General features: G+C 59.9%; 1 protein-coding gene across 1 annotated transcript; it reads left to right on the forward strand.

The window, feature by feature from the left end:
• The first annotated feature begins 743 nt into the window (after positions 1 to 743).
• AMDHD2 (amidohydrolase domain containing 2) lies at positions 744 to 11,709 on the forward strand. The gene is made up of 11 exons (XM_071570907.1): positions 744 to 940; positions 1,960 to 2,096; positions 2,780 to 2,919; positions 3,261 to 3,315; positions 3,939 to 4,151; positions 6,346 to 6,434; positions 7,451 to 7,595; positions 8,110 to 8,217; positions 8,999 to 9,067; positions 9,484 to 9,585; positions 10,077 to 11,709. The coding sequence occupies exons 1-11, from the start codon at positions 858 to 860 to the stop codon at positions 10,163 to 10,165; spliced, it is 1,230 nt and encodes a 409-aa protein (XP_071427008.1). The 5' UTR covers positions 744 to 857; the 3' UTR covers positions 10,166 to 11,709.
• Positions 11,710 to 12,236: the final 527 nt, after the last annotated feature.

Raw genomic sequence — 12,236 nt, forward strand, 5'->3', positions numbered from 1 at the left:
GTGCAGGGTGGGGGTAGCAGGATGGAGGGCCCAAAATGGGAGTCTCAGGATGGGGGTCCCAGGATGGTGGCAGGATGGGGGTCGTAGGAAGGGGGTTTCAGGATCGGGGGGGGTCTCAGTTTGGGGGACTCATTTCGGGTGTCTAAGGACGGGGGTCCCAGGGCGGCGGTCTCAGCTGGGGGGTCTCAGGATGGCGGTCTCAGATCGGGGGTGACAGAACGGGGGTCTCAGTTTGGGGATCTCAGGATGGCGGTCTCAGATCGGGGGTGACAGGACGGGGGTCCCAGGACGGGAGTCTCAGGGGTCTCAGGATGGCGGTCTCAGATCGGGGGTGACAGGACGGGGGTCTCAGTTCGGGGGTCCCAGGACGGGGGTCCCGGCACAGCACAGGGAGGGAATCCCCGCCGACCTTCCCAAGATGGCGGCGCGGCGGGGCCGGTCACGTGGGACGGGGCGGGGCGGGCAGTCCCGGCGCGTGTCCGAGCGCGCTCACGTGACCGGGAGGGGCGTGGCCATGGCTCCCGGCCCCGCCCAAGCCCCGCCCCCGTGTGGCCGGGCCGGGGTCGCTGCTCCGCCCCGGGACCCCCGGCGGGGCTGAGCGGGGCTGAGCGGGGACCGTGCGGGGTCCGTGCGGGGCCTGTGTCCCACAGCGCCGGCCCGCAGCGCCGGGAACTCCCCCGCCGCCTGCCCCCGGGCGGGGCTCCGCTGCCCCCGCCCCTCAGCGGCTCTCGGTCCCGCAGCACCGCCGGCCCCGGGGCCGCGGCCTGGCCCCGCTCCGCCACGCCCGGGCCCCGCCCCGGCCCCGCCCCGGCCCCGGACACCGCCGCGGTCGCTGCTGCTGCCGCTGCTGCCCCGCGATGCCGTCCAACAAATCCGTGTCGGACGCGCCCATCGTGCAGTTCACGAACTGCCGCATCCTGAGGGACCACCGGCTGCAGAGGTGAGCACGGGGTACCGGGGCTACGGGGGTAGCGGGGCCGTGGGGTGCCGGAGTTATTGGGGTACCATGGCTGTGAGGGTACCAGGGCTATGGAGTACCAGGGTTATGGGGTACTGGCTCTCTGGGGATGCTGGGACTATGGGGGTACCAGGGTGGTGGGGTACAGGGGTTATGGGGATACCGGGGCCGTGGGGTACCGGGGCTGTGGGGTATCAGAGTTACAGGGTACTGAGGCCATGGGATACTGGGGCTATGGGGGTACCAGGGTTGGGGGGGTACCGGGGCTATGGGGGGTACCGGGGCTATGGGGGGTACCAGGTCTATGGGGGTACCAGGGCTATGGGGCTACCGGGGCTATGGGGGTACCAGTGCCATGGGAGGTACCAGGTCTATGGGGGTACCGGTGCTTTGGGGGTACTGGGGCTATGGGGGGTACCGAGGTTATGGGGGTACCAGGGCTATGGGGGTACCAGGGGTGTGGGGGTACCAGGGCAATGGGGGTACCAGGGCTCCAGGGTCTCTGAGCTTAGCCGGGGTGTGGGTTCCCAGATGGGTCACAGGGCTGACCTGGCACCTGCAGTGCCCAAGGGGCTGTCACCACGTCCCCGTGTCACCAGCTGCCCCATCACTGGGTCCCCCAGCTGGCCCTCACCCCCGTGCCCTCCATGCCACAGTCCCCTGCCTGCTCTCAGAGGGAGATGAGCTGTGTGTGGGGCATGGCCCCCTCTGCTCCCCTCTCCCTTTGCCTCCCCTGCCACCCCATGACCCTTCGGCCATCGCCACCACCTTGGAGAGGCAGCCCCAGAAAATCCCGTTCCTGCAGGTTTTATAAAGCCAGAGGTCAGGCAGAGAGTGCCATGACCCAGCTGGAAGAGCAGCTGTGCCCTGGAAGACACCTGAGAGCCCCTGGAAGGAGGTGCCCGTGGGTTCTGCTCTGCCCAGGGCCACTGTCACCAGGGCCACAGCCACCTGCTCTGAGTGACAGCACCAGAGCTTGCTGTGTGTGGTTGTCCCTTCAGGGAGGACCTGTGGGTGCGAGAGGGGAAGATCCTCAACCCCGAGAAACTCTTCTTTGATGAGAAGGGCTCTGCTGATGTCCAGCTGGACTGCAAGGGCAGCATCATCGCCCCCGGCTTCATCGACGTCCAGATCAATGGTACGGGGAAGCCACGTGTGCTCACACAGGGGGCTCCTGGCTCTGTCCATCCCTGTCCCCCAGGCTCCTCTGTGGGTGTCCTGCCCATGGCCAAGGGTGTTTCAGCTGCTCGAGGGACATGTGAGTCACCCAGCTAAGGACAAAGAACTATTTTGCCCCTGGTTGCTGCTGTCGTGTAACTGATGCCCTTTGGCTGGGTGAGAGTTTCCTCTGAACCTCACTTTTATCATTTTTCTTATCCTGCCCCTGCACTGGCAGGATGCCCACACTGCCCTTTCCAGGATGTGGGAGGACAGAGCAGGACTTCCCAAGGGAACAAACATTACCTGCAATAGCTCTCTCCCAAGGGAGAGAAGGGCTCATTCTGTGGTGCCTGAAGTTGGAGGTCAGATCCCTCTTCAGCTGGGAATCCTCACATTTTGCCCTGCAGCAAAATAAAAAGGTTGTGTTTGCAAAATGCTGGGGTGCTGTGGGGAAGAGCACTTCATGGGGGCACTGATGGTGGGACTGGGACTTGTGGAGCCTTGGAATGTAGGACTGAAGTGCTGGTGGAGCCCTTTGTGTCAGTGCCTTACAAACAGAACGTCTCCATCCAGGCACACAAAATGGTTTTTTGGCATTTCTGAGTGGGAAACATCCCCTGGGGAAACTGTGGTTTCACCTCTGTTTTGTTGGTGGTGCAGGAGGCTTTGGGGTGGACTTCTCCCTGGCTACTGATGACTTCAAATCAGGGATTGACCTGGTCAGTCAGAAAATCCTCTCCCATGGAGTGACCTCCTTCTGTCCCACCCTGGTGACTTCTCCTCCATCTGTGTACCACCAGGTAAGGGACCTTGTCCCCTCCCACCCGCTGGGTGATCAGGGCTGAGGTTGGTACCAGGAGGTGGGAGAGCCAAGGCTGGGCCTCCCAAAACTGGAGGCATAGGCATGAGGAGCTGGACTCTACCCCAGGTTTTTTGCCCTCAACCTTTAGACTGCTGTGGCAGCCACGTCTCCCAGGCAAGCTCTGCACAGCTGGGCTTGCAGAAGGCTTCTTCTCTGTGGGCTGTGATGGTTCCAAGTGGCCCAGCTACAAATCTCCCTTCAGACCCAACATTTGAGTCTGATTTGGCAGGCAGGGGGGCTGTGTCTGGGGTGCCATGTCTGACAAACCTCTTTCTGTAGGTGCTCCCTCAGATCAGTGTAAGAAATGGTGGAGCCCATGGAGCAGGTATCCTGGGTAAGTGGATTTGCCCCTCTTTGGTGGGCAATTATCTCGTTTGTTGTTGAGAGGAAAGGAGTTACTGAGAGGCAGCACAAATAGGGGCTGGAGCTCTCTCGATGGGAGGGATGCACAGGTGGGCACAGACCCACCTTGCCCCTCAGCCTGTGCCTGACCTTTGCTGTGGTCTCTGCCATTGTACACACACTGCTCCAACCCTTTTGAGCCCCCTGAATCACAGAATCATAGAATCAATTGGGTTGGAAAAGACCTCTGAGATCATCAAGTCCAACCCTTGGGCCAACTCCAGTCCCTTTACCAGATCATGGCACTCAGTGCCACGGCCAAGCTCAGTTGAAAAACCTCCAGGGATGGGGAATCCACCCCCTCTCTGGGCAGCCCATTCCAATGCCTGAGCACTCTCTCTGATTGCTCTCCCTGGGCCAAAGGCAGTGGGATGGTTTGGCCTGCCCAGTGCCCAGCAGTGCATCTCCCACTGTGCTGAGCTCAGAGGTACCTGAGCCAGGTGTTTTGCTGCAGAAAAATGGCGAGAGCTCGACTGGAGCGGAGTAGACAGAGCAGGTTTCTTGGTCCCTGGTGGGGAGAGGAAGAGTCATGGCTATTTGTTGCTGTTTGGACAGGGGCCCATCTGGAAGGGCCGTTCATCAGCAGGGAGAAGAAAGGGGCCCACCCTGAGCACTGCCTGCGCACCTTCGAGGCCGGGGCCTTCCAGGACCTGCTGGCCACCTACGGCTCCCTGGACTGTGTGCGGATAGTCACGCTGGCCCCCGAGATGGAGCGGAGCAGCGAGGTGATCCAGGAGCTCACCAAGAGGGGCATCTGCGTCTCGCTGGGTGAGGGCTGGGGGGCCCTGGCAGTGCCTCTCTGGGGCCTTGGGGGCCCTGGCAGTGCCTCTCTGGGGCCTTGGGGGCCCTGGCAGCGCCTGTCTGGGGGCTGGAGGGCCATGGCACCTCCTCTCTGGGGACTGGGGGGCCCTGGCAGCGCCTGTCTGGGGGCTGGGGGGCTCTGGCAGCGCCTCTCTGGGGGCTGGGGGGCCCTGGGAGTGCCTCTCTGGGGGCTGGGGGGCCCTGGCAGCGCCTCTCTGGGGGCTGGAGGGCTCTGGCAGCGCCTCTCTGGGGGCTGGGAGGCCATGGCACCTCCTCTCTGGGGGCTGGGGGGCTCTGGCAGCGCCTGTCTGGGGGCTGGGGGGCTCTGGCAGCACCTCTCTGGGAGCTGGGGGGCCCTGGGAGCGCCTCTCTGGGAGCTGGGGGGCCCTGGCAGCACCTCTCTGGGGGCTGGAGGGCTCTGGCAGCGCCTCTCTGGGGGCTGGGGGAGCCTGGCAGCACCTCTCTGGGGGCTGGGGGGCTCTGGCAGTGCCTCTCTGGGGGCTGGGGGGCTCTGGCAGTGCCTCTCTGGGGGCTGGGGGAGCCTGGCAGCACCTCTCTGGGGGCTGGGGGGCCCTGGCAGTGCCTGTCTGGGGGCTGGGGGGCTCTGGCAGCGCCTCTCTGGGGGCTGGGGGGCCCTGGCAGTGCCTGTCTGGGGGCTGGGGGGCCCTGGCAGTGCCTGTCTGGGGACTGGGGGGCCCTGGCAGTGCCTGTCTGGGGGCTGGGGGGCCCTGGCAGTGCCTGTCTGGGGGCTGGGGGGCTCTGGCAGCGCCTCTCTGGGGGCTGGGGGGCTCTGGCAGCGCCTCTCTGGGGGCTGGGGGGCTCTGGCAGCGCCTCTCTGGGGGCTGGGGGGCTCTGGCAGTGCCTCTCTGGGGGCTGGGGGACTCTGGCAGCGCCTCTCTGGGGGCTGGGGGGCTCTGGCAGTGCCTCTCTGGGGAGTGGGGGGCCCTGGCAGTGCCTCTCTGGGGAGTGGGGGGCCCTGGCGGCACCTCTCTGGGGGCTGGGGGGCCCTGGCAGTGCCTCTCTGGGGGCTGGGGGGCCCTGGCAGTGCCTCTCTGGGGGCTGGGGGGCTCTGGCAGTGCCTCTCTGGGGGCTGGGGGGCCCTGGCAGTGCCTCTGGGGGGTGGGGTGGGCTCTGGCAGCGCCTCTGGGGGGTGGGGGGGGCCCTGGCAGTGCCTCTCTGGGGAGTGGGGGGCCCTGGCAGTGCCTCTCTGGGGGCTGCAGTGTCTCTAACAGTGTCTCAGCGGGGCTGGACAGGGTGGGATTTTCTTTTGCCTGGTCTGTATGGAGGTGACAGACCTGTCACAAGTGGGGACTTCACTTGTTGCTGTGAATTTGTCATGGCAAGGGCTAATTTTGTATTAATTATGGGGCCCCTACAGCAAACATAAGGTGCTGTTTGAACATAGGGAAGTCTTACTTGAGGAGTTGGTGACGTGGAAGGTTCAAACTCTGAAGTTCCATTGCTTTAGACCTTATTTGACAGGAGAAATCATTTTCCAAAGGTTACTGTTGGTTTGATAACTCTGTTTTTCAACCAGATGTGCTGTAGGAACCTCTCCCTCCAATATCTGGCTGGTCACTGAGTTAAAAGTACCTGCATTTTTCTTTTTCTTTGGTTCACAAAATCTTCTTTGCCTCAGATCATTGAGGAAATCTTTTTTTTTTTTTTTAAGGGGAGGAAATTATTCAGGGTAAAACACAACCTCAAGTGAGCATTCTCTTATCCCACAGCCATAAAGAACTCCAGAAAGGCAAGGTTTGTCCACAGAGCACAGGAGCTGCTGTCCTGTTGAAGAAACAGAATTTTCTTTCTGCATAATTTCTTTCCTGGCAAAATCCCCACTGTCTCTACTCCCCTGATCCCTCTCTACAAAACCTTAAAGGAGAAAGCAGAAAGGCATGTCCTTGGACCTCAGACCCAGCCTGAAGGCAACCCTTTGTGAGCAAGACAGCATTTGTGGCAGTTGTGATGTGAGCAGCAAAGGTGTTCAGGTGAAACACCCAGCCCAGAGTCCTACAGGTCGTGGCCAGACAGTTCCGTGCCGAGGCTGCCCCTCAGGCCTCAGCCCAGCGTGGGGATCAGAGCAGAGTCTGGTGACGGAGTGTCTTAACCTCTGTGGGGAAATAATGGGCAGAGCAGTCATGGTTGTCTGTGCTCCCAGGTCACTCGGTGGCCAATCTGTCCCAGGCAGAGGAGGCTGTGCAGAACGGTGCCACCTTCATCACTCACCTCTTCAATGCCATGCTGCCGGTGAGTCCCTGCAGGCACCTGCCCTGCACCTGCCTGGGGTTTGGGCTTTCTCTCCTGCATGAAGGTTGTGTTTGGGTTTTCTCTCCCACTCTTTTGGGTGTTCTCCTCAGCTGGTTTCATACCAGGCTTTGTAGTGAGGTTTCAGCACTGAACCTCAGGCTTCATGTTGCTACTGCTGGGTGTGAAAGGGAGGCTGTAACAGATTCTTGAAACTCACTGCCAAGAAGGACTGGGGGTGCTGGACATGCCCAGGCCGTGTGCACTGGCACCCAGAAACCCTGAAGTGATCCCACAGTGTGGGCAGCAGGGCAGGGGGGCATTCTGCCCCTCTGCCCCCTCAGGTGAGACCCACCTGCAGAGCTGTCTCCAGCTCTGGGGTCCCAGCAAAGGACCCCATGGAGCTGCTGGAGAGAGTCCAAAGGAGGCTGCAGAGATGCTCCAAGAGCTGGAGCCCCTCTGCTCTGGAGCCAGGCTGAGCGAGCTGGAGGTGTTCATCTGGAGAGGAGAAGGTTCCAGGGAGACCTGGGAGCCCCTTCCAGAGCCTAAAGGGGCTCCAGGAGAGCTGGAGAAGGACTTGGGACAAGGGCCTGGAGCAACAGGACAAGGAGGAATGGCTTTACCCTGACAGGGGATGGGTTAGTTGGGATATTGGGAGGGAATTCTTGGCTGTGAGGGTGGGCAGGCCCTGGCACAGGTTGGGCAGAGAAGCTGTGGCTGCCTCATCCCTGGGAGTGTTCATGGCCAGGTTGGACAGGGCTTGGAGCAACCTGGGCTGGTGGAAGGTGTCCCTGCCCATGGCAGGGGGATTGGAACAAGATGAATTTTAAGGTCCTTTCCAACTCAAACCATCCTGTGACTGATTCAAGGCAATGCCCAGATTGGCCCAGTAAGGCTCTCAGGCACTGTGTGATAGAGGTGGCAGCTGCATCCCCTGAGGGGAAGGGTCCCAGCCAAGGAGTTGCTGCACAGCTCCCTGGTGTTGCTCCCCAGCTTGTCCCCTCTCTCCCCTTGGGCAGTTCCACCACCGTGACCCTGGCATTGTGGGGCTGCTGACCAGTGACAAGATTCCTGCTGGGCGGAGGGTCTTCTACGGCATGATCTCCGATGGCATCCACACCAACCCCGCTGCCCTGCGGATCGCCCACCGAGCCCACCCCAAAGGTGAGCCACGCCAGTGCCACCAGCCCCTGCCAGCACTGCCACCTCCCACAGGACACTCGTGCTGCCCTCACTGCCCAGAAGGGCACAGCCACTCTGCCACCTCCCACAGGACACTCGTGCTGCCCTCACTGCCCAGAAGGGCACAGCCACTCTGCCACCTCCCACAGGACACTCGTGCTGCCCTCACTGCCCAGAAGGGCACAGCCACTCTGCCACCTCCCACAGGACACTCGTGCTGCCCTCACTGCCCAGAAGGGCACAGCCACTCTGCCACCTCCCACAGGACACTCGTGCTGCCCTCACTGCCCAGAAGGGCACAGCCACTCTGCCACCTCCCACAGGACACTCGTGCTGCCCTCACTGCCCGGAAGGGCACAGCCACGTGTGCTGATCCCCTCCCTTTGATGGGATGTGTCTGGGCACACTGTGGCCCCTCTCAGGGAGGGCACAGTGCCCTGAGCTGCAGCACAGTGAGCTGCAGAGCTGACAGGGCCCCTTTGCTCGTGTTCCTCAGGGCTGGTGCTGGTGACGGATGCGATCGCGGGCATGGGGTTGGCACCGGGGCGGCACACGCTGGGGCAGCAGGTGGTGGAGATCGATGGGCTGAACACCTACATTGCAGGTAAGGGCTTCTGGCTGGAGGGCTGGTGACAGCACTGCCACTGGTGCCCATTCCTGGACAGCTCAGCACACCTGGCTGGTCCTGTCGGTGCCACCCTCGGGTTTTGGTGCCTGCTGGATCTGCAGTGACTTGGCCCTGGGGGGAATGAAGCACCTGGTAAAGAGGGGAAGTGCCCCATCTCTGTGGAGTGAGGAGGAATCTGTCCATTTGTAGCTGTCTGCAACACCTTTGAAAGCCTCTTTGCTCAGTGTCATGATGTCATGGGTGCCAGAGGTTCCAGCAGGGCCAGAAAGGACAGAGAAATCTTAAGAGAGATTTATTGTCCCTTTTTTTATTGTATCACTACCACTTCTTGCTAACTAAATTACTGAAGTTTCAAGTTCCCAAGCAGTTGGAGTTGGAAATACCTGGGAAGGTATTTCAGAGAAGGATCATTTCTTTCTCCATTGCCTTCCTCTGACAGCAGATACCTGTGCTGTGAGCTGGTTTCACCCAGTCCAGCTGGTCAGTGGGTGGAGCTGGGGGGTGACACCCCAGTACCTCTCCCTGCCCTGCCAGCACCTCTCCCTTGCCTCAGTCTGTCCCTTGGGAGCAGTGGCTGTGGGCCCTTCAGCTTGCTCCTCCTACCACCCAGGAATTCTGCCCTTCTGGTCCCATTGTGCTTCCCCACCGCCCCCCTTCTCCTTGCTGTGAGCTGTGGGAGCTGCTCAGTGCCATGCTCAGTGCCATGCTCTGTGCCATGCTCAGTGCCATGCTCAGTGCCATGCTGTTCCTCTCCCAGGCACAAAGACCCTCAGCGGCAGCGTGGCGACCATGGACACGTGTGTGCGACACTTCCAAGAAGCCACAGGTAAGGGAGCCTTGTCCACAAGCTGGTGCTCCCTGCGTTGACATTGCTATTGCCAGCTGAGTCCGTTCCACCAGGAGCATTCCCTCTCACCTGAGGCATGAGAGGGACCAGGATCAGTGGCCTCAGATGAGCATCTTTTTGAGTGGAGGTGTCACTTTAACCCACAGCTCTACTGAGAGGTGAACTCTCCTGCTCCTTCCTCACAAAGCTGAATGCTTTTCCCTGCCCCATACCCTGGGTGTTCAATTCTCCTATTCCCACTGTCTCCTGTAGGGATGTTTCCCTTCCCAGCATCATCTGGCTGTGATGAGGGTGTTCCAGCTCGGGTCTGTGCCTGTCTGACAGTTGCCTTGGCCAGGGCTGCTCTGGTAATGGGGCTGTGGCTGCCCTAACGTCTCCCCAATTCTCTGTGCAAGGGTGCTCGGTGGAGATGGCGTTGGAGGCAGCATCTCTGCATCCTGCCCAGCTCTTGGGGATTGAACACAGCAAGGGGACCCTGAATTATGACTCTGATGCAGGTACTGGTATGGGGACAAGAAGGTGTTGGTGTGGGGACAGGGAGGTGTTGATGTGGGGACAGGAGGTGTTCGTGTTGGGACAGGAGATACTCATATGGGGACAAGAAGGTGTTGGTGTGGGGACAGGAGGTACTGGTATGGGGACAATGGTGTCAGAGCTCCCAAGTGCTGGAACAAAGCAGGGGCTGCTGTACATCTTCAGCCCCTGTTTCAGTGGGAGCCGCAGGGAGACTCGCTCTGCCTGGGATTTGCTCTGGGATTTTGCTCCAGTGGTTTTTCTCTGGGATGCTGGTGGTGTTTGGGAAACACTCTGGAGTGCCCCCCACACCTCAGCCAAGCATGGAGCAGAGCTGCCATAACCAGGATGGCACTGCACTGCCATCCCACTGCTGTGTTTGGGGTGGGGAGAAGCTCTTCCTTCCTGAGCTCAGCTCTCCCCAGGCAGCTCCATTCCTCTGACAGCTGCCTCCTTTCTCTCTTGTCCAACACAGATTTCCTAATGCTGAATGACAGCCTGTATGTGCAAGCCACGTACATCGCTGGCCAGGAAGTTTGGCGACAGGACACATCGGGCATGTGACACTGGACTGTCCCGGTGCCCTCCGAGGCTCCCTGGCACTGTGGTTAGCAGCTCTGGTAACCACCCCACTCCTCTCGTTTTTTGTTTTAATTCCCAAGTCCTTCCTGCAACACCCTTGAAGGAGCCTCATACCAAAGAGCTGCGTTTTCCAGCTTCCAGTTACAGCCATGCCTGCCACAAATTTGTAGGTGCTTAGTTGGTGGTGTGGGGAAAGCAGGCAGCTCTGTGCAGTCCTGGAGTGACCTGAGGGACTGCATGGCTGTCCTGCCCCCAGACAGGTGCTCCTGTCACCATCTGACAGCAGTGAGGAGCTGTCCCAGCCTTTGCACTGTTTATCAGCACACACTGACCTGCCCCATGCCCAAGGCAGGCTCAAGCCATTCCCATTCCTCTGCCTGCTCTTTGCCTCGCTCCTGGGCAGCCATGGCTTGTTGGACATCATCTTCCACCAGCCCAGCTCGCAGCTCTTGCCGTGACAAGGTTCCTGTTGTGTCAGCAGAAGCTGAGGATCACGTTCAGGTGTCGCGACAGGCGCTCTGTCGTGTGTCCTCGGAGCAGGGCTGGCACCACTCGCCGACTCGGTGCCGGTGTGGGACTGAATCCTCAGGGCAGAGATCAAACCCAGGAAAACCAAGGCATCGCTGGTCCTTTGTGCCTTTTCCCTGCATGGGCATTGAGTCCACAGCACTGGAGACACGGACAGCATCCTGCCACAGAAAGCAATGCTCCTTTCACCCCTTGCTCTGGCTGGATGGGTCCTGTGCCAGCCATGTCTAGTACAGCCTGTGCATCACGGATGGATTTGTGCATTCCTCAGGCCACGGACAGGAAGATTTGCTTTAGGGGATGCATCCAGACTGGTGGTGATGGGCTCATGAACCCTTGGTCCAGCTCAAGGACTGAGGGAGAGCAGGACTGCGGTGGGATGCTGGCCTTTCAGGACAGTTGTGGCAGCTCATTATTCAGTGCTCATTATTCTCCAATACTTGACTGTCAGCTCTTTTCCTGACACTTGGACACTTGTATGCGAGGAGTGATGCTGATTTCAAACCTACCACAGTCAGAAAAAGCCTTGAGATAAGTCTTAGACAATCTCTGATAAGGCTCAAACCAACAGGATGGATTTGTAGTGAGGGGAGGGCTTAGACAATGGCTGAGTCTCTGCAAGGGTGGAGGTTGTAAGAAATCTGGTCGGGATTGGCACAAGTGTGCTGATTTTTCCAGTACCATTTTATAACCTTTAACAGCAACATGTGGAAGTGCTTTCCCAGCACTTCAGAGCCCTGCTGGAATCGCTGGCAGCCTTGGAGAATGCGTAACATCAGCTGCCAATGTCAGCAGAAATTATAACCTCCCCTGTTTGAAGCATTGAGAGAGACATCAGCCCGTGCTGTGACACGCGCCAGCTGCTGTGCCACCAACCTCAGCAGGATCTGGAAACGGTCCAAGGGGAAAAAATGCACATGAAACAAGGTGTCTAACTTTTTATTTACAAAATTAAGTGATCAAAACGAAATCTAAAATAGAAACAGGATGAGACAGTACCTGTGGGTGTGTTTTGACCTTTTTTGTCCACTGGCAGCAAGCTGTGCCCTGCCCGCCGAGGTGGGAGGGGCAGGGGCTGGCGGGGGTGCTCCTGTTGGGATTTGTCCCAGGAAGGGGGATTTGTCCCAGGGAGGGAGACACTGCTGGGCATGTCGTGAGGAGCATCAGGCCCAGCATGGCCGAGCCAGGGAGGGGATTGTCCCGCTCTGCTCTGCACTGGGTCAGCATCACCTGCAATGGGGGGACAGTTTGGGGGGACACAATGGAAGAAAGACATTAAACCATTAGAGAGAGTCCAAAGAAGGGCAATGAAGATGGTTCAGGGCCTGGAGGGGCAGCGTGTGAGGACACTGAGGGCCCTTGGTGTGTTCAGCTGCACAAGAGGAGACTGAGAGGAGACCTCATTGCAGGTCCAACTTCCTCGGGAGGGGCAGAGGAGGGGCAGGCACTGAGCTCTGTCCTGCGGGGACCAGGGACAGCACCCAGGGAATGGCTGGAGCTGTGTCAGGGCAGGGACAGCACCCAG

Source organism: Pithys albifrons, chromosome 16 (assembly GCF_047495875.1).
Source record: "Pithys albifrons albifrons isolate INPA30051 chromosome 16, PitAlb_v1, whole genome shotgun sequence".
NCBI lineage: Eukaryota > Metazoa > Chordata > Aves > Passeriformes > Thamnophilidae > Pithys > Pithys albifrons.